This window comes from Mizuhopecten yessoensis, unplaced genomic scaffold (assembly GCF_002113885.1).
Source record: "Mizuhopecten yessoensis strain PY_sf001 unplaced genomic scaffold, ASM211388v2 scaffold11169, whole genome shotgun sequence".
NCBI lineage: Eukaryota > Metazoa > Mollusca > Bivalvia > Pectinida > Pectinidae > Mizuhopecten > Mizuhopecten yessoensis.
This window is the reverse complement of record NW_018408914.1, coordinates 82,136-104,666: the sequence shown is the minus strand read 5'-3', so window position 1 is coordinate 104,666 and position 22,531 is coordinate 82,136. Positions and strand designations below refer to the sequence as shown.

Here is a 22,531-nt window from a genome sequence, read left to right as displayed (position 1 = left end):
CTGGACTTTATTGACACTGCTTCTATGTCTACATCAACAGTGGAAGAGTAATTTTCCATTCCAGTCTGTATTAAAAAAAATACAACATAGTTCTGTTTTTTATCTTCTTTTTTTTTTAAAGTTTCCATTGTATGAATTCTCATAATATTTGTCATAAAAGTTGAAGCCTAAATATGGTATCCTTTTAAGATTGATTAAAAATCCAGAGCATGGCATTTCTAGTAAAATAGATTTTAGAGAGTACATCAATGATGAAAAAATCTCCTGATATATCTTAATTATTCATTAATGAAGGTTAATATGACTGAAAGTTTCTGAGAGATAGTGTCACCCAGAGACAGAGATGCTACACTGAGGACATGTCGCCCCACCTCAGGTCGCGGTATCAGTTCAGACAATCGACCATCTGGAGCCATGGCAACGACGTTATTGAATGGACTCCATTATAGTTTTAATGTAGGTGAAAAAAAATGATATTTTTAATAGTTTTCATCCTGTAGATTTTACAGATACATTAGTACTGAAGCACTTTGATTATATGTGTCATTATAAAAAGTGTACCTTACAGCAGTCAAGAATAAATACTTTGTGCTTTAAGGTGAAAACAGTTTGTACTGTAGTAGAGTATGCAAGTATCACTTCATGGAATTGATTGCCTTTAAATTGGTATTAAAGATATCGTGAAAATAGCTATACAGTATCAATATGCTATACTAACTTAATTTTATAAAGCAAATTCTATGAAGCAACATTTTTTTAATTAAAATATTCCTGGTGCAGTATAATAGTTAATTACTGTAACAGAAAGGAATTTTTTATCCCTGAACACAGATTTTAAAGTCATCAATTTTTTATGATCATGAAGAATACAATGAAGTGTTGTTTGTTGGAGCCAGCTCCACGATAACACATTCCACTCGGGTGCAATAGAGTGTGTGCTGAGTGCACTGTGCACAGGACTATTGTCGGAAGATAGGAATCGTGGTAGCAGGGTAACGTGTCGGTACAGGGAGGTGGCAAGTTATGTGAGATGTTATCACAGTTATTGCATATTTTATCAGAATAAAGTTTTAACTGTAAACAAATTGACCATTTAACTTTCAATGTGTTGATCTGTACCTTCTCTACAACAGATATTCAGTGTTGCGCTCTGATATTAGCATGTGTTGTGTTCACTGACATACCAGGGCTCTGACCTCCGTGGACAATCATCTACTACACAGAACTTCCACTGATCTCAATCTCAGAAATCTAAACCGTTTTGATGGAAATTTTCTCTAATATTAATCTTGTTATGAATGCTGTATCTGTCAGTGATTTTTCTCCAAAATCTTCTTTATCAAAAGCTGTATCTTTTGCTTAATCTAGAGAACCTTGACAGTGTTTAATAGTAATAAACCTGCATGTGCATTGTTGAAGGTTATTGAACCCAAGTATATGGAAACTTATAGTGGAGTCTCTGCAGTCATCCAAGCTGCTAGGCACTGCGATTAACAAATTCATGTACATTTGGGATAATATGGTTTAGGGGAGTTGTAAATAATGTTTTAAGGGAAATAGAGTTTATGGAAATTCTAATGTTAAGGCTTGACAAAGTTGTGCAAGTGTTAAGGGGGAAATACTGGGTTTATGGGAATTCTAACCAATCTGCGGATTCTATGTCCTTTGGCTTCTTCCATGCTTTTGTGTGTTTCCCACTTGTGAGCTCTGCCTGTCTGATGTAAATACCGCAAGCCTATAGTTACATCTTAATGGTAGTCTCGGCCACATACAATCTAGAAACCTATCTTACATTCCTGTCCACCCAATCCACACACTTGCTATTCTGGTCGTCCACCCATATGGTGTTTGAGGGCGATCCTGTACAATACCAAGCGTGTACGACACCTCCAGTACATCACCATCCAATCTACTCCAGGTTTTGTCTGCAGCTCCGTTCTCGCCGTCCAATCTACTCCAGGTTTTGTCTGCAGCTCCGTTCTCACCGTCCAATCTACTCCAGGTTTTGTCTGCAGCTCCGTTCTCACCTTCCAATCTACTCCAGGTTTTGTCTGCAGCTCCGTTCTCACCTTTCAATCTACTCAGGGTTTTGTCTGCAGCTCCGTTCTCACCTTTGAATCGTCTGCAGCTCCGTTCTCACCTTTGAATCTACTCCAGGTTTTATCTGCAGCTCCGTTCTCACCTTTCAATCTACTCCAGGTTTTGTCTGCAGCTCCGTTCTCACCTTTCAATCTACTCAGGGTTTTGTCTGCAGCTCCGTTCTCACCTTTGAATCGTCTGCAGCTCCGTTCTCACCTTTGAATCTACTCCAGGTTTTATCTGCAGCTCCGTTCTCACCTTTCAATCTACTCCAGGTTTTGTCTGCAGCTCCGTTCTCACCTTTCAATCTACTCCGGGTTTTGTCTGCAGCTCCGTTCTCACCTTTCAATCTACTCAGGGTTTTGTCTGCAGCTCCGTTCTCACCTTTGAATCGTCTGCAGCTCCGTTCTCACCTTTGAATCTACTCCAGGTTTTATCTGCAGCTCCGTTCTCACCTTTCAATCTACTCCAGGTTTTGTCTGCAGCTCCGTTCTCACCTTTCAATCTACTCAGGGTTTTGTCTGCAGCTCCGTTAATTCTCACCTTTCAATCGTTTGCATTAACATGAATTACATGGTATCTTACAGCTAGATGAACTGGAGCTTGTGTTGTAGGACTGGGTTCAGGATAATTATACACGGGAGACTTTGGATGACACGATTCGTTGCACACGGCCCCAATCTGTAGGTATAAGGAACCGATGCTATCTGTTGGGTAGGGAATGCAGCCTATTTTATGCATCAAGGACTTTGAAAGGGCTACAGTAAATTATCCTTCCCTCCAAAAAAAACATAAATTTGCACATGACTAGAAAAGTTATAATTGTGTATGTAAGAAGGTCTTAAAGACATACCCAAAGTCAACAACACATACTAGTGGTCCCAACACAGGTGATGGTTTCTGACTCCTTCCTAGCTACAGGGGCACTCTCTGATTTAGTGGCTCCTGATGGGAATGTAATGAATCTGGTAGCTGTAGACCGCTTGACAGGGTTTCATAGTAAACCTGGTCCCTCGTTAACTTTCATACCTTATCGCAGGTTACTATATTGGATCCTTCAACAAATATAGGAATCTTGAGAAAAACCTGAAGTTGACAAGTTTTACCCCGACAAACTGCCTGGCCCAGTCTTATGTAAAAGTGCAGAACTTTATACTCTTCCAAAATAGGTTTCTCAAAATTCAAAACTTTATGATAGTTTGACAATATTTATTGTGTATTGTATTCATCAGTAATTGTAGTTACATTAAATACACGATGGTAATGTCCTTAATTTACATTCCTGTTATCAAACATTCTTCTAGTTTTTATTATATGTAGCTAAAATGGAACAAATATAACCCAAAGGTAAATAAATAAAATAAAAATCCACCCAACCAATTTGTAAGAATTTTGGGTGGCTTGTCATTGACGTGGTAATAATGGGTATGGCTGTGAAAGATTCAGATGGTTAAATTTAGGTTAGTGGTGAGATTTGTTAGTTGATAAGTGCTGAGCCAGTAAGTACATACTCCAGATTCATCGTTCTAGAACATCACACCATGTTCATCGTATGGACTAATTCATATGTCAAATATAATATCCAGGTGTATTTTTCATATCCAATTAAAAGTCTTTGCTGGTTGTAATTGCTGTAAATGAGTGTTTTATGGGCGTGGGGTGAAATGATACGGGTAGTTCTGACATTTGACACTTCTCCGTTGTTAGGTCAGGTGCTGTGTAAAATCTTATTCAAATACACTGAAGGTTTGGCCTGTTTGTGTGGTAATTCTAGTACATAAGCTGGTAAGGTTCCCAATTAACTTACATACATGTTAAGTTGTATATATAGTGCTTTTTTTTAAGAGAAAAATGTTATTAAATATGACAATCAACTCATCAAAAATAGACTAGACCGACACTGGGCAAATCCACAGGTGCTTGACGAGGACTTCAAGGCTCCAGTCGTAATTGCGACCTATGTCGTTTAGTCTGATGAACAGAACCTTTAGATCCTGTATCAGAAAAACTATATATAACTAGGATTTCAGTATAAGAAAAATTTATATCAACTGTTCATTTTGTTTTCAGGTCATCCAAAACCTATAACATTATCTAACAAAAATTAAAAAAATGTAAACATTGTTTGATTTATTTCTCCTGTAAAATTCATGAAGTCTGCCTTAAGATAGATATCTCATAATGAAGTACAGGTAGGTACAGTTTATTTGTCTCCATGAGCAACGAATCCGTCACTGCTAAGTGATAAAAGAGAGTATATACTTTCCACAAAAACAGGCTAAGAGTTTCACAAACATCAACAACACGATGTGCTGGAAAAGTCAACAAACTGTCATATTGAGGTATTGGGGTCATATGTCGAAGATAAAAAGGTTAAGATGTTTTGACTTAAAGTAAGCTGTAATTTTTTTTTAATCCATACATCTTTCTTCATGTTTATCTCCTAAAACTTGCACAGAGAATGTCGTCAGTAATCCCGCTGTGTACATCGGTGAGAGTAGAGAAGTGTAAAATGTTGGGTGTTGATTCATTAGAATGTTTTGACAACGTTTGCGTAGATAATATACTGGGGACAAGACACTGGTATATATCTCAGTAATGGTGTCTCTCGGTGGCACCAGTCAGCGATCTGTCACTTTCCTCCACGCCTAATAATTATGTTTGTCTAATTGACTACAGGAAAACAGCATCAGATCAGTATAGAGATAGCTAGGTGTTGGAATGTCCCACTGTTGTCAACACAGCAGTGAAAAAATCATCCCACCCCTTTACCCCTCCACCTGCCCATTCCCCCATCCCACCCCTTAACCCCTCCACCTGCCCTTTCCCTTATCCCACCCATTAACGCCTCCACCTTCCCATTCCCCCATCCCACCCATTAACCCCTTCACCTGCCCATTCCCCCATCCCACCCCTTAACCCCTCAACCTGCCCATTCCCCCATCCTACCCATTAACCCCTTCACCTGCCCATTCCCCCATCCCACCCCTTAACCCCTCCACCCTTAACATACCAGTAAAACAGCATCAGATCATGTATAGATAGGTGCTGAAGTGTCATTGCAACTACAAATTAAAAAGTAAAACACTCAATGGGGAAAATTGGTCAAAGATATGTACAAATACTTGCCAGCTCCTTCGTAAAGAAATATAGTGTGTCATTACTGTGCTACCTACGAACAGAGCAGACCTGAGAGTGTATCCGATAGTGCAATAAAGAAGTATAGATATATATCCCTGTTCTGGTTCCCTACAACGACGTAGATGTACGCACCTTGTGCAAATATTGCAAAGTGCCTTGATCTCTCATGGCCATGTGATACAACCATCAGAAACATAGGTCATACAAGGTCAAGCCACCGATAGTGTTGATACATATTAGGTAATCTAGTAAGTAGGGTATCTGATTAACATTTCACAGCAAATAGTATGGGAAAGGAATTGCACATATATGTGTAGCATGTTGTTAGCTTCGTAACCAGTATATGACAAGAGGTAATATTTGTACCGACAAATGAATGAAAAGCTACGTACCACAAACAAAAAGAGTATCAATTTCATGACAAGCAATTTTCCTGTAAGAATGTCTCGATTGTTTCTTGTGTAAGATATTGATGTCTCAACTTTAGTATGAGCAGAGATATCAATACCAAAGAAATGACTTGACCTCGCCCAGAAATATTGATAAAAATAGCAGTGAATGTAACTACCAGCTGGTGTGACAATGTATCATAGGTAAATATGAAAAGTATTATTATTAAGTATAGTCTGCCAGGTGAGAATACAGGTGTTTGTGACTTGTGCTATCAGTATCAAGATGCCTCATATCATGACCTCATATTGACCTAGCATTTGTGTCCTAACTGTGAGCATAATTATATAAATAATTCTTCTTCCTCTTACCATTTTCTTTTTGTTTGTTCCATGTAGAACTGGGGAACATTGCTATAAATTTTGTTTGGCTAAATATGAATCGAGACGGTGTGTCATCTACCAGTTTCGTACTTCAAGGTCAGTGTGACACTTAAAAATTAAAGGTCACAGAACTGTGTTTGTTGTTAAGTCTGTGTCCAGAACATAACTTAAAGAAAGTAAAAGATAATTTGATGGATTGTAGACCAATATTGGTGTCAAGTAGAACACCTCAGGATTTAAATATCACAATCAGAATCTTGTTCTCAGAAATACTAGAAAATAAGGAAGGTTGTGGACAATAGCTCTGCATCCTCAACATCATCATATCTACAGTGGATGTTTTACTTCATTGTCCAGTTCTATCTGAGCAACAGTAACTGACATTACTAAAGGAAAGGTTACTTCTTATCAAAGGGTTCTATAGACATTGTGATCAGACCGTATCAAGTCTTTATAATGTCATGAAGAGTGTAATGATGAAAGAAAATACAAGCCAAATCAAACCAAGGATAACAATCACAATAATACTTACTTGCGTACTTAATGTTAAAAAATTATAGATAAATTTGTTCCTGTTGAAAATGGTTGACTATGACCTAGAGCAATCCATTATAAATGACCTTGGATTTTGGGTATTTGAGATCCTCATTCCCGACTTAGTAGGCAGGGTAAGAGTATAAGTAGGTGGGTAAGTGTTAGGTCGGCGTCTATTTCCCGTAAGTCAGGGACTTCCATCACAAAAGAAAGGTGCGGAAACGAACATTTCAAGGTTTCCTCTTTAGATGTCATTCTATGACCCGATTATTATAACTGTCATATTTCTTACAATTTTAGTTTATGTACTTAATACTTTCCATGTTAGATTTCATTAATAACGATGGCTGATGTTTAATGATAAACAGGCGTGTGTTGGACACAAATAAACACTGTTGTACTCGTAATACACTCAGTGTCATTGGCTCGTATTCCAACGGGGTCATTATCTGAAAACAGGGCTTGGTTGTAACTTACCAACTAATCACACAGACCATGACAAACGGGAAAACTGACACTAAATCCATGTTTAGGTCTAATTAGAAAATAATGAATGGATTTTTTTTCAAACTTATTTCAAGGGTTGTGTAAGTGTTTGACTATCATAAGATTTCCTGTTCCATTATTTGACAAGCGTATTAGTGACCTCAGGTCCAAGAACTAATTTGTTTCAAGCCAGTGAAATTGACTTTTTAGCAAATTCACTTTTTAAGTAATTTCAAATGTGTCTATATGTAGGAAACATTCCTAATATATATATATATATAGGCTCTAAATGGTTGGTTTAATGAAGCATTTAAATCGTTCATTTTTTTGTCAATGTATCAGATGTATATATATGTAGGTGGAAAAATGATGGATAGATTTGCTGTAATGTTTTATCATTTACAGGAATGAAACATTTTGAAAATTTAGGTCATGAAGTCATTTTGTTAAATAAGAGAGATTGTATTGGTGGTGTTGGTGACCTTGTTTTTGAGGTTATTTGACAACGGTTACGGCTGGTCAGTGTGACACATTGTGTTGGTGATGTTGGTGACCTTGGTTTTGAGGTTATTTGACAACGGTTACGGCTGGTCGGTGTGACACATTGTATGGGTGGTGTTGGTGACCTTGGTTTTGAGGTCATTTGACAACGGTTACGGCTGGTCGGTGTGACACATTGTATTGGTGTAGTTGGTGACCTTGGTTTTGAGGTTATTTGACAACGGTTACAGCTGGTCGGTGTGACACATTGTATTGGTGGTGTTGGTGACCTTGGTTTTGAGGTTATTTGACAATGGTTACGGCTGGTCGGTGTGACACATTGTATGATATATAAACAGGTTATCAGAACTTACACTCACAATTACCCGAACAATTTTTGTCGTTTTGTTCCAGATTTTCAATGCGAGTTTCTTGCTGATAAAAAACCTGATTGTGCATTGAAGTACAGAGATAAGGAAGAGAGATAGATAATTTTATGTAAAATCTAAACAGCTTGTTTCCGGTAATAAAACCTTTTATCATAGCTCCATTTTACCAGCATGGGAAACATTTATGTTTTTGTGTCAGTTTGACTTGACTGGTAGTTTTGTTTTTATTATCTGCTAGCAATGGAATCAGTCGGGCCACTCACTCGAACTCACCCAAAACTTAGGTTGATGATTCCAGGCCATGAAAAGATAATAGGATGAACTCCATTGAAAATCAACTTCATACGTCAAAAGTCAAGGTCATGGTTGAAAGATATGATTTATGGATGGCACACCTTGTAGATATTAAAAACTACAATGTCTTTAGATGTTACAGCCAGGTCAAGGTCACTGTTCTATATATAGAACTGTTTACCATATACATATACATGTATCATGAAATTCATTTGTCAGAAAGAATGAAGTTGCAAGAGTGATTTTTATCAAGGCAATATTTGGGGCACGGTAGTCTAGTGGAAGGAAGCTGGGCTGGTGACCGAAGGGTCGCAGGTTCAAATCCTGTCATGGCACCGTGTTATATCCTTGAATAAGATACTTTACTCTTCAGTTGATGGATGATGTAACAGTGTTCCGGAGTAAAGGACAGGTGATGTTGAGATGTTGTCAGGTGATGTTCAGGTGTTGTCAGGAGTTAGGGACAGGTGATGTTGAGGTGTTGTCAGGGGTAAGGGACAGATGATGTTGAGGTGTTGTCAGGGGTAAGGGACAGGTGATGTTGAGGTGTTGTCAGGAGTTAGGGACAGGTAATGTTTAGGTGTTGTCAGGAGTTAGGAATGGGTGATGTTGAGGTGTTGTCAGGTGATGTTGAGGTGTTGTCAGGAGTTAGGGATGGGTGATGTTGAGGTGTTGTCAGGAGTAAGGGACAGGTAATGTTGAGGTGTTGTCAGGAGTTAGGAATGGGTGATGTTGAGGTGTTGTCAGGTGATGTTGAGGTGTTGTCAGGAGTAAGGGAAAGATGATGTTGAGGTGTTGTCAGGTGATGTTGAGGTGTTGTCAGGAGTTAGGGACAGGTGATGTTGGAATGTTGTCAGGTGACGTTGAGGTGTTGTCAGGAGTTAGGGACAGGTGATGTTGGAATGTTGTCAGGAGTTAGGGACTGACTTAAGAGTGAGGCAGAGTGATGTTGATGTGTTGTCAGGTGATGTTGAGATGTTGCCAGGTGATGTTGAGGTGTTGTCAGGAGTTAGGGATGGGTGATGTTGAGGTGTTGTCAGGTGATGTTGAGGTGTTGTCAGGAGTAAGGGAAAGGTGATGTTGAGGTGTTGTTAGGTGATGTTGAAGTGTTGTCAGGAGTAAGGGACATGTGATGTTGAGGTGTTGCCAGGTGACGCTGAGGTGTTGTTAGGTGATGTTGAGGTGTTGTTAGGTGATGGTGAAGCGGTGTCAGGAGTAAGGGACATGTGATGTTGAGGTGTTGCCAGGTGATGCTGAGGTGTTGTTAGGTGATGTTGAGGTGTTGTTAGGTGATGTTTAGGTGTTGTCAGGAGTTAGGAATGGGTGATGTTGAGGTGTTGTCAGGTGATGTTGAGGTGTTGTTAGGTGATGTTGAGATGTTGTTAGGTGATGTTGAAGTGTTGTCAGGAGTAAGGGACAGGTGATGTTGGGATATTGTCAGGGGTTATGGACAGGTGATGTTGAGGTGTTGTTAGGTGATGTTGAAGTGTTGTCAGGAGTAAGGGACAGGTGATGTTGGGATGTTGCCAGGTGACGCTGAGGTGTTGTTAGGTGATGTTGAGGTGTTGTCAGGTGACGTTGAGGTGTTGTCAGGAGTTAGGGACATTTGATGTTGAGGTATTATCAGGAGTAAGGGACAGGTGATGTTGAGGTGTTGTCAGGAGTTAGGGACAGGTAATGTTGAGGTGTTGTCAGGTGACGATGAGGTGTTGTTAGGAGTTAGGGACGGGTGATGTTGGGATGTTGCCAGGTGACGTTGAGGTATTGTCAGAAGTTAGGGACGGGTGATGTTGGAATGTTGTCAGGTGACGTTGAGGTGTTGTCAGGAGTTAGGGACAGGTGATGTTGGGATGTTGTCAGGTGACGATGAGGTGTTGTTAGGAGTTAGGGACAGGTGATGTTGGGATGTTGTCAGGTGACGTTGAGGTGTTGTCAGAAGTTAGGGATGGGTGATGGTGGGATGTTGTCAGGTGACGTTGAGGTGTTGTCAGGAGTTAGGGATGGGTGATGGTGGGATGTTGTCAGATGACGTTGAGGTGTTGTCAGGAGTTAGGGACAGGTGATGTTGGGATGTTGTCAGGTGTCGTTGAGGTGTTGTCAGGAGTAAGGGACAGGTGATGTTGGAATGTTGTCAGGTGATGTTGAGGTGTTGTCAGGAGTTAGGGACAGGGGATGTTGGAATGTTGTCAAGTGATGATGAGGTGTTGTCAGGAGGTAGGGACAGGTGATGTTGGAATGGTGTCAGGGGAAGATGAGGTGTTGTCAGGAGTTAGGGACAGGTGATGTTGGGATGTTGTCAGGTGTCGTTGAGGTGTTGTCAGGAGTAAGGGACAGGTGATGTTGAGGTGTTGTCAGGAGTTAGGGACAGGGGATGTTGGAATGTTGTCAGGTGATGTTGAGGTGTTGTCAGGAGCTAGGGACAGGTGATGTTGGGATGTTGTCAGGTGGCGTTGAGGTGTTGTCAGGAGTAAGGGACAGGGGATGTTGGAATGTTGTCAGGTGATGTTGAGGTGTTGTCAGGAGTTAGGGATGGGTGATGGTGGGATGTTGTCAGGTGACGTTGAGGGGTTGTCAGAAGTTAGGGATGGGTGATGGTGGGATGTTGTCAGATGACGTTGAGGTGTTGTCAGGAGCTAGGGACAGGTGATGTTGGGATGTTGTCAGGTGGCGTTGAGGTGTTGTCAGGAGTAAGGGACAGGGGATGTTGGAATGTTGTCAGGTGACGTTGAGGTGTTGTCAGGAGTTAGGGATGGGTGATGGTGGGATGTTGTCAGGTGACGTTGAGGGGTTGTCAGGAGTTAGGGACAGGTGATGTTGAGGTGTTGTTAGGTGATGTTGAGGTGTTGTTAGGTGATGTTGAGGTGTTGTTAGGTGATGTTGAGGTGTTGTCAGGAGTTAGGGACAGGTGATGTTGGAATGTTGTCAGGAGTTAGGGACTGACTTAAGAGTGAGGCAGAGCGTCCGAGAGATGACATACCAGTATTGTGTTGTGGTATGTGTGTCAGTAGTACAGATGGCTCGTAAAAAGTACCACTGATATTTTAATATTTTTCTTCATTATTCTCCCCATTTTATTGATGGCCAACAAGACTTTTAAAAATTGACCATGTATAAATGATTGAGGCTATAAAGTCTGGATTGTGTGGTTTGATACACCTGTTGTAGCGTGGAGAGTTTATAGAGTATTGAAGTATCTTGGCTATCCAACCGTCAATCTCCCTGTATAGGACATCATAGATATTACCACTATAAAACTCAATAGAAACTTTACGCACCTGAAAAATGCTGGCTCCACTTTCTACTTAAAGTCAAACTGACATGAAAAATCACATTCAGTCATCTTGGCAACTTTCCATTTGGTGTGTGATATTGTGGAAATTAGGAGGTTTATGACATAGGAATTTCATTGTGTGCAGACAAATATTTCCTCCTAGTCTACCGAGTATAAAGAATTGATTAACCAGGTATCTTTACGACAGGCTTACGTGGAATAGTTAAGCAGATCAAATAGTTATCTCCCTTTAATATTAGATAACATGTGACAGAGTTAAAAAAAATAGATAAAAGTCTGGAATAGTTAAGCAGATCGAATAGTTATCTCCCTTTGATATTAGAAAGCATGTGACAGAGTTAAAAATTAGATAAAAGTCTGTTATAATCTTTTGCTTTGAGTTATATAATAGAAATCTTGAATGAATGCAGCCCCTTAAGATGTTTTTTAGATAAATGTTTGTACCTCAACAGCACTTTGTGAATGCACTGTGTAGAGCTGTCTACCTTCCCTTAGACAACGCGTTCATTGTCCACATAGTGAGGTAACCTGCTTGTCTGTCCATTAATATGTCCAGTTCAGATAACATCTATGTACAGGCACACACACCGTATTCAATCTCCTAAGCAACTTAAATGCACAAAAATAATGGACATAAAAATAAGTGTAAAACTATATGTTGTGTTTTCAAATGATCTTTATGTTATTTACAATGCTGTGTGTAAGGATATTAATTGAATAGAATAATTTAATTTGGGGCAGCAATCTTTTTGTAGTTTTACCGCTTTTTTTACCCACAATCAGGGGTGACCTGTTTTCTAGAGAAAAGATATTCAGATTTAACAGATGATATTAGACACATTACTGGCCGGACTTCATTGTTGTCTATCAGGAGTCAGGTGTTGAACAAGTGTTCCTTTTTATGTATAGAGTAATTATGAATCTAGTAAGAAATTTGAGTCGTGTCTATTCAATGTAGACTTGCCCTCGCTAAAGTTTGTGTAGAAAGTGTCCAAATTCCATCAATGCATACATCAGAGTGAGTTTAAAATTTGACATTGGGTATTATATGGGATTAACTAGAATTACATTTCACCTGACCAAAACTATGTACTTACCACCTGTAATCAAATACTTCTCTGGTAGAAAAGTTTGAGATACATACCGACAGAAACAGTGTTCTATTACAGTTGTGACATTTTGTGATGGAAAATCATTTTGGACGAAGTGACATAGCCTGTGACACGAAACCACCATGACAGGAAAAGGATGCCATTCTTTATGGCCTGTGTGGGTCATTATACTGTTTGATCAGCTAGCTTTTACTTTAGCTTGGGATGTTTATGTTAATGGCATTTTTAAAGTTTTCAGTGTGAAAATGTCATTAAACACCAAACAGTGAATTCACTTGAGGTAAAAAAAAAAAAGGAGTAAAAACGCAACAGAAAATGAAAGACAAGAAAGCAAAGCCAGTACAATGATGTATACACCTTCCCCTTGTCAACATCAGAAATATATATATGTTTAATTTTATATTTATCTCTATCATTTTCATTAAATCGCAGGAAGTATTATTTTCATTAAATCGCAGGAAGTTATCATACTTTGAATATGTAAAAAGGGAGATGCATTCAACACTAATGTTATAAATGTGCTATGTTGGTGGGATAGACAAGAGGGCCCATCATAAAAGCTAAATTTAGGCGAATATTTTTTGCAAATTTATTCTCTTTTTTTTTCTGTTTAATTTTACTTAATTGCTGCACATATAGAGTTCCATTGTTTAGATCTGGTTATCTCCTCAGTCAGTTTGACACACCAGCTTTGCTGGTTAACCTATAATAATGAATGGATTCCCATTGAATACTTCCTTTTTCCTTTTTCACAAGCATGGCAGAATACTGATATATATTTCATGAGTGCAGAGCGTAAGTGATAATGTCCGTATATTCTGTCATACAACTGAAATATGTATGATATTCAACATGAAAACCATTGAAATTTCTATTTATTACATTTTTGAAAGAAAACAGCAGATGTATTGTTACATCCAAAAAGTAATGTTATTTTTTATGACAGGTTCTAATTTATGATGTCACGTTTTAAAACAATGATGTACGTGCGCCATTTTGAACGGGTGACTCCATACAATTTCACAGTTTTCTGCTATATTCCTGTATGAAGGTCACTGTTGCTAAAAATTGAATGCAGATATATTGTAAAAATATATAGCATTGCCCTTCCTGTGTTGATTTTGTTGGTAAATGGTATTTTGTGGATATCCTATATAAATTACCTTACATTACATGGATCCTGAAATACAGGTGGCTCTCGGTCAAGGTCAAGGTCACCATCAGTCACTTTCACTACGTCAAATAAGGCTACCTTTTGTTCTGTCGCATGGTAGTAATTGATACCTTGTGGGTTGTCTACATGGTAAATAAGGACACATTATCAAGGTCACATATACCAAGATGGCCACCATATCATCCGCTTGGATAAGAGAGGATTAAAACCAGTTTTGTTGTTCTGAATTTTGGAGAATATTGTAAGTACAGTGTGACCTAGTGTTCTAGTTTGTTTTCTAACAGTTTTATCAGTTTGTTTTCTGGTTTGTGAGCATTACCTTCATGTGAGTGTAATCGTATGGACTTATGAGATTTGGGTATGATGTTTTGATTTCTAACTCCTTTGAGTAAATGTTGCACTGGTCTGCTTTCTGACATGTAAGAATGTCACATGGTGATTCCTTTATGCTTGAGTATCTGTTGTTGCTCCCTCTGTAGGAACCAGTGCTGTACGACTAGCAGTAATTACCTTCAGCACCACTTCCACACAGTATTGGGTGACTGTCACCCTGTCATGGGACAGTGGATAGGTCCAAGGTACACAGGCAGCCATTGTTGGTCTGTGATTGGGTAGGTCAGAGTTTATCTGTCCAGTCAGAGCTCTCGACCTTCATGTAAGGGTACCAGCACAACCTTAGTGCTTGCGTCTCATTGTTTAGTGAACAAGATCAGGTCATTAGTACAGTGCTTTAAGACACTGCACGCTTTCAGTGATGAAATTCCTTGTTTGAATTTTAAATCCAACTCTTTTGAAAGATAATCTTGCTTGCAGGGTTTTTTTGCAAGCTAAGCAATGTATTCTCTAACTATTTTAAGATTATCTCTAAAGGATCATGTATTCCAAGTCAAAGAGAAAATTGTTGATAATGGTATAGGGGCAGATTAATATCCATTTATTTCCCTAACTGTAGGGAAACAAAGCATCCTGATTCACTACTTACAAGGGCTATACATATTTCATTATGCCAAAAATTGAATAAAAACCAATAACATAATGAGACTGAAATACATCCATGTCAGGTTTTGGCATATTGCTTCATGTGATATTATTGTGATCTTGAGTTTAAGTTGTTCCATTTCATCCTAAATTATGAACTCTTTCCCCAGTTGTCTTGTCAGCTCACTCGCGCCTGTGGACTTTGCTTAAATGAATACTTCTGTACTTACTCATTGATCTCCAATGAAATGTTAACTTAGTTTAAATCCTATATATGTATACTATAAGTATACCCCTTACAGAGTTGTATTGTAATCAGGATGTCTGCTCTCCCCTCTTTTTGTAGAGAAAGTTTTGCTTTGAGAACATCTCCATAAATGCTGCATAGATTATAATGAAACATCATACACTTCATCTATATGCAAGTTAGTTTTGAATTTAAAGATTATTTTTCTAATTGTGACTTGTATTAAATTACAACCAAAGGGAAATCCTAAGGTGGTACGGGGTTGGGGTATTAGTTAACCTGTTGCGTACAGTCCTAGTTGTGTATAAAATCCTCTTCAATAATTTTGTTGTTCATTTGGAATGGTATTGTATATATACCTACAAAATGTGCTGACATATAGAACAGTGAATGTATAAAAACCCAGAACAAGCGAAGTCAAGTACGTTTTTTGTAGTGATTCACAACAAAGAGGTTGTTAAATGCTGATTGGTATCACAAAGGTAAATCTGGCCAGGTAAGAGGTGACAGGTAATTTGTCGGGGGATTTGGAGACAGCTAATGGACTGTGGTGCAGAGAGAAGTTGGTCTCCTCCCCCAGACGACAAAGCTCCTCACACTTACATTATCTCACCACCTTTGTTTCTGCCCCATAAGCGATGAACTGTTTGACTGATCATTGGTTAGGTGCACACTGATACGATTTCCAGGTCTCTTTGTTGTTAACTAAGATTTAGCTAGACAACTTCCCTTGTAAAGGAAGTAGCCTCATCTCCTATGAACCTCGACGAAAACTAGAAATATATCGGGAGCATCGAGCCGATAACTCGAGCCGATTGTGATAGGGATTTCCTCTGTCTGACAAGTCGTAGCTGGGGATGAGAACTTGTTTTCTCTCTGTGACTCGGTGTGTTTTCACCTTAGAGGCATAAGACGTGTCCAGTACTAATATATAGCAATACACAACCTGATTTTGTAAGTTCGGCATTATCCCTGTGTACGTAAGGATTTGTGCGGTATAGATGAACAGGTAATTACTGACGAGCTTTGGAAGCTAGACACCTAACCATGACAAGATTCTCATCAAAAGGAAATGACTTGAATTACAATTAGATGTGGATAAGTTTATATAGGTAATGCAGACATTTAAACTGTGCCGTATATAGATAGCCCATATGTGGATGTGAATGGGCGACTGTAGCAGATATCTATTTTGGATGTTTCGTATTACATTCAGGAGTTAAGGAACATCTCACCTGAGAGGGAAAAGTGAGGCCAGGAATGCTTACCAGACTGTTTATTTAGATTATCAGGGGAGACAGGTAAATGTTGTACATATCATGGTGTATCTTCTCCGCCAGCTACCAATGAATGGCAGGTAGACTTTTAAATCTTATACAACTTACAGGACAAGGAAAGCTACTATGCTGTGTAGCGATCTGCTGATTACAGGTGTAGTACAGGTGTAACAGACAGTCTTACTCTATTGTTACACTCAACCCTCACCCTAAGTATTACAGCTAAACTGGACACTAGTCGTGTAATTGAATCAGTAAATGGGATACCAGGTGAGCGGTCAGCGAGAATACCTTCAGGTCAAGTCTTTCTTCAGATCATGTGAGACTTACCTTGAATGTTTCTACACTCTAATTCTTTAATATTTAAACTTGACCACTTGTAGGAACGCGTGTTTGCTGGATTAAAATAGTTCATTTGCTGCAGCGCACTTGGATAGGAATCCTTGCCAAAAAGAATTAAGTTTCATTTTGAGTTGAGACGATCGAGTGTAAGCCAGCTCCACTAGCCTCTTATTACCTTCATTGTTTTGTTGACTTTTTATTTACAACGTAATGGCATGCTATTTATGAAGTGTAAGGTGACGTTACACATTGTGGAGAATACTGGATATTTGTATATGGTGCTCAGCTGAGGGGGACAATCATGACGAGGAGGTAAATCGTTGTGGTGGAGGCAGTTGCCTGATTAGTGCTCAGGTATTCCTACAGTTGACAGGTATATATTGGAACCCTGGGGACAGGTGGGATGAACAAATTGTCACTAATTGTAAGTGGACATTAATGAACTGTTAGTGTTACATAGTGTTGAAGTCTTCATTTGGATCAAATACTTGGATACAGTACTGCAGATGGTGTACCACTCCAGAGGATAAGAATCGGCAATGCATTACCTGGATACTGTGAAAGGGAACTTGTTGGAGTATTTGGAAAGTATATAGAATCAAATATACAAACTTCAGTATTGTGAAGCTGGTGTTGAAATTGTGTTGTGGTCATTGTGTAGATAGTAAAACACAAGCTCAGGACAGTATTCTGTGGGAGGTTTCTGTACAGGATATACAGAGTAGTGTGACCAAGCCTACGGAATGCCATAATTACTGTGTTGTGTGGTGAACGAGAGGTGTGTGGAAGTAGGGACCATCGGTGTGATTCACATACAAACACCCTGATTTCATACCTTTTACCAGGCTCAATTCAAACTGTCTTTCTCAGAGTCAGCAAAACTGACCTAACCTTATGGAAATATGTATCGGTGAACAAGTGGAAAACTTACCTGTGTTAGGTAGGAACGCCTGGATTTAATTTCATTACTTGTCACCTGAGTTATCGACTGTATACTTGTACAGATTTCCTGCTTTAGAAGCGACCTGATTTATTTCACACCTGTCAGTTTGGTAGAGAGCTTTTTTGTCACAGGGATAACAATTCTTATTAGTCAGTCAGAGCATCTGGAAAGTTTTGTTCTCTGACTTATCAATCTGAGGAGTGGCTGGTAAAATAGTGTGTATCACTTTTAATTTAGTCAGTAACAAAATAATTTCCTTTAAGATATATAAAACTTCCAGCTGGTCTACAAACTCCTACTTATATCTTATCAAAACAGGACATGCTGTGTATCTATCAGGCTGGAAAAAATACTGAACAGGGATGTCATTTTATCGTGATCATGTGATAGGTATTTGGTGATTAGTGTGGCTCGTCAGACTGTTATGTCCTAGGATGAGTTTTTACATTTACAGGTAATCTATACCTGATAATAGCTGATTACCTGGAGATCTGCACACCTGACAGGCTTGGTACCACCACTCTGGTGACCAGATTAGCTGACTGACCACTTACCTAGTTTACACCTTTACTTATTGGGTATCCCTTTGTACCTCTGTTCCTACCTGGCAAACACAGCTTGGGATGAATACTTCTACAACAAAAGACACTTTTGAGACAAAAACCAGCATCTTGGAAACTTAGACACTTTATCTGGAGTGACATTTTTGGATATTTGTGTGTCAATATTTTAACCAGGAACAGCAGACTAGTTTATTCACACACAGGTATTGTATTTCAAGCTGCTGTTAATTTTTTTATGATTATACCAGTGTATGTGGTTACAGGATCTAAATCGAGTGGACAGGTGTATGTGGGTAGTGTGTAGATGTGGTCGCCTTTGTGATGGAAGTACCTCGTAATAGAGGTACCCCAGTGTCACCATGGATATTATATAAAATCATGTGCTACAAAACTGTTCCCACATTAACAAGGGCGCTTTGAGTCCTTTTAAGGGAACCAAAAATGTCACAACAACACTATCGGAATACTTTGTCATTAGGGGATCTAAAACCTTCCAATATAAATGACAGTCCAAATTTATCTCTTCGGAGTCTTCCTATACGTCAGAGACTTGGAGGAGAAATGTTCGGACGTGGAAGTGACGAGGACTCACTCTCCTCCTCCTGTGAGTTCCTGGACAATTGGTCAATTACAGGTAAACAATGGCTCCCAGACAGTTACAGCCTATCTGATCTTTCCCCAGTGTCTGCACCAGAATTCTCTCCACGGTCAAATCAGGTACGCATGCCCCACAGTCGTAAAAAAAGTCGAGCACCCCTTCCGCCTGGGATGCATCAGGGTCCTGTGAAGAAAGTGACTCCATCCAATCTCAGAGGAGATGATGAATTTGATAAAAAGAGACTCCTGAGCCAGTCAGTAGACATGGCCAAGTTGAATATTGAGCGCATGGATAGGATGAGATCAAAATCCACCGACTTTCCTCTGAACATCAGTGGAAGAACTACCCCGGACCGTGTACCAAAATTCTCCACCAGTACGAGGTCCAAACTGAGGGCAGCCATGAGGTTTGGATTAAATTCACCGTCTGCAAAAAAGCGTCAGAAGACAATCATAACAGTGGATGGAAATACGGGTAAACAACCTCGTGCACGTAGAGTAGCGACTGTCAGCCCCCCAGAGATACCACCCTACGAAATCGGCTTTGTGATCATTTTGGAAGATATAGCACCAGGTGTGGAATTTGAGGTAGGTACTTTTTATCAGGATGTTTACTCGCCTCCTGGATGAGTCCACTGTCATATATATGTGATATGATGGTCAACAAGTAAAATAACAGGTCTTTTAATTGAACTTTTTGTGAGATTCTCAAAGCCTTATTCGTGAAAATTTGAAGTTTTTATTTTGAAACATTGAGAAGAAACTCAAATTTTTCTAATTTTTTTTTGGTACTTTTTGGTGTCCAAACAGTCTTGGAGATTAGGGAGTTATTGAAATTCAGGTACCAAACATTTCATTGATTACGTTGATTGGCTGAGACACATTGGGGTTTACTAAAGTTCAAATGACTGGTTAAGTTATCAAATGGAAGTTTTAGAATTGAAGATAGCTGCAGTAATTTCTTATCATGGTTGTGCAAGACATTATGGCTCTATCTCAGCTCCTATTGGGCTAACTTCATCCTTTGTGGTATACATTGGGGTATTTCTGCATTAAATGACTGATTAAAAGTTTTTTCCAAGATGGCTGCATGACCTTGACTTCTATTGCACTGTTGGCACTGTAACTTAGTGTTGAAGGTTTAGATAATTCTTCACAGTTTTGAACAAATATAAACCTGTTCATCCACTTGTTACACATCCCCGAGTATCCACCCCATCACAGCCATGCTCCATCTTCCGTGGTGGTTAATGGGATCTGAGTGTGCCGGGTATTGTGTAGCTCCATCAACTGTGGTACATATAGGTAGTAGATGTATACTTGTTTACAATGTTGTTTCAGCCTGCTGCACTCCTTCCCTTAATTATCTTGCTTTGTGTCTATTCAGGAACTTTGAAAAAAAGTGCTTTATCAGCGAGAATGAAATGAGGCATTCTGTATTTCTGCAACTTTTATACTTACAATGTTTCACTCCTTACATTTATTAGTGATATCTTATATTGTGTATATTCGGAAATTTTGAAAAGAAAGTGCTTTATCAGCAACAGTGAAATGAGGCATTCTATATTTCTGCAACTTCTACACCTACAAGGTTGTACAAGGCTACACTCCTTACATTAACTATCTTACGTTGCATATTCCAAAACTTTGAAAAGAAATTGCTTTATCAGTGAGAGTGAAATGAGGCATTCTGTCAGTCCTACGACTACTAGATTGGTGGTAACAGTGATATGTATCAGTTCTCAAGTGGTTGCCTCAGATAGTTTATGATTTTATTATTGACATTTAAGGTTTCACAATGATGCATGCTGGATATGTACCTATCGTAATTAAAGACAGGGGCGATGGGTTTACCTCGGTGATTGACATGTCACTTTGTTGGAAAATGAAAAGATTGAAGGTTAAAGCAAGGTAAAAAAATGAAAAGCCATTAAAAATCATTTGTAATCATAACAATGTGTTTTGCGTGTTTTGGCCCTTGTTGTAATGGTAAAACAAGCTAGTCCCTGGCTGAACCTGACATATTTGAACTCTTCCAATGCAACGGTTGGAATAGTTCAATATGTAATTTCAGGGGTGAATGAGTTATCTGTTTGGGTGGTGTAATGATCAGAGTTCAAGCAGAACCATGCCTGCTAAAAAGGTTGTGAGAAACGTATAAAAGGTTCAATTCAAATAAGTTCACACAATACATTTTTTTTAATATCTTAATTTGCTTTGTCTTTGTAAGAAATTAAAATCCATATAATGCTTGTTTGTGGTTCATGGTGGTGGGCGGACATTTTTACACCCCTTGGTAAAAAGCTTTCATTTGTTGGCGATCCCTAGTGACCATTGTACATCATTTGCTCCTATAAGTCATTTTGCATGCTTGAAAATTCTCTTTCTACTTTTAAATGACATGACATTACAATAATTGTGGGCGGATGAGTTTTCACTTCGATTGCAGAGTGCATCTAATCATGACCCTATTTATGATGACGTCCTTCCTTTTATGTGTGTCAATCATTGATGGGGTTAAATTTATGACGTAAGCATCAACTTGCAACTTTGTTTTTTCATGGGATTTTTATGATAGAATTCATGAAAATGAATTTATGTCAGATTTCTGTCCTTTGTCAGATATCTTGGTAGTTACTTCCTTCAGTATAAACGTTGAGGTCTATTTTGGTAGCCTGAGCTGTGTCACTTTGTCAGATATCTTGGTAGTTACTTCCTTCAGTATAAATGTTGAGGTCTATTTTGGTAGCCCGAGCTGCGTCACTTTGTCAGATATCTTGGTAGTTACTTCCTTCAGTATAAACGTTGAGGTCTATTTTGGTAGCCCGAGCTGCGTCACTTTGTGTAAGTAGCAGTGTCCATGGTGATGACTTATGTGTACGTGGTCATAATTGGTAAAATACCAACATATGTCATCCGTGTAGTATTTGTCGTATTTCTACACGAATCTGTCAGTAATTTATGAAGATATGAATTAGGCATGCTGTTTACAAAATTAACATATTTCTCGCGTAATGAGTAACTTGTAAGCTGTTGACTCCTGATTCTGTTTATTACATTTCTGATGAATATTTGAAATATTTTACTAAACATGACCATAGTCATGTACACTAATAAATCTTCAGTCAAAATTGCTTCGTAATCGCATTTCATTGGTAAAACCAACAAGCCTAGCTGTCTTTCAACATACTTTCCAACCTTTCGAAAATGTCCATGGGGGAGATTCGGCATGCTAAAATCTAAAACATAAATAGCCCTAGAGACAAAATAACCCTTTAAAATGACATTTTTGAGTTGTTTAATTTGCTTTGCTGATTATCATCACCTCCTCAGCCAACACCATTACACCAGAGGTCAGAGGTCAGGGCGTGACCTGATGGAATACTCCATTTTCTGCATATAAAGTTTGCAAAGTTTATATGGCAAGGTATGCCAGGTAATTGGCCCACAAGTTCATTTACCGGGTTTCAATTTCACTTTCTTATACATGTTTAACTTTCATCCCTGCAATAAGCCCTTACTTTGTTCCTGCATTTCACAGTGACCCCTTATTTCAGGATTATAAACCTAAGAAATAAGTTGCCTAAGTTGTAATGGAGTTTTGATGTTCATGAAGCAATGTCTTATCAAGGACTCGGATATAACATCATGTTGAACAAGAATTGGCAATAAGCATGCTTGTTGTAAACATGATATACTATGTGTGTGGTTTGAATGCCATTAACCTAGCTTTATGTGGTTGATATTCAACTGTGGCACAGAGTGTTCACCATGATTTAACTATGGTCTGGTGGGTGTAGGTTAGAATTCGGGAGTCTTCGGGGGGGGGG

General features: G+C 38.9%; 1 protein-coding gene across 5 annotated transcripts in view; it reads left to right on the top strand.

Annotated features, from left to right (window-relative positions):
- LOC110467302 (rho GTPase-activating protein 20-like) overlaps positions 1 to 22,531 on the top strand; it is a 205,410-nt gene that overhangs the window by 102,029 nt on the left and 80,850 nt on the right. The window contains exon 1 of one of the 5 annotated variants that reach the window (XM_021524376.1): positions 15,800 to 19,289. The exons of the other annotated variants lie outside the window; for them this stretch is intronic. Coding sequence (XP_021380051.1) covers positions 18,546 to 19,289 — 744 coding nt within the window. The 5' untranslated portion in view covers positions 15,800 to 18,545. Of the gene's footprint in view, positions 1 to 15,799; positions 19,290 to 22,531 lie in introns of those variants that run through there. 5 annotated transcript variants of the gene reach the window in all.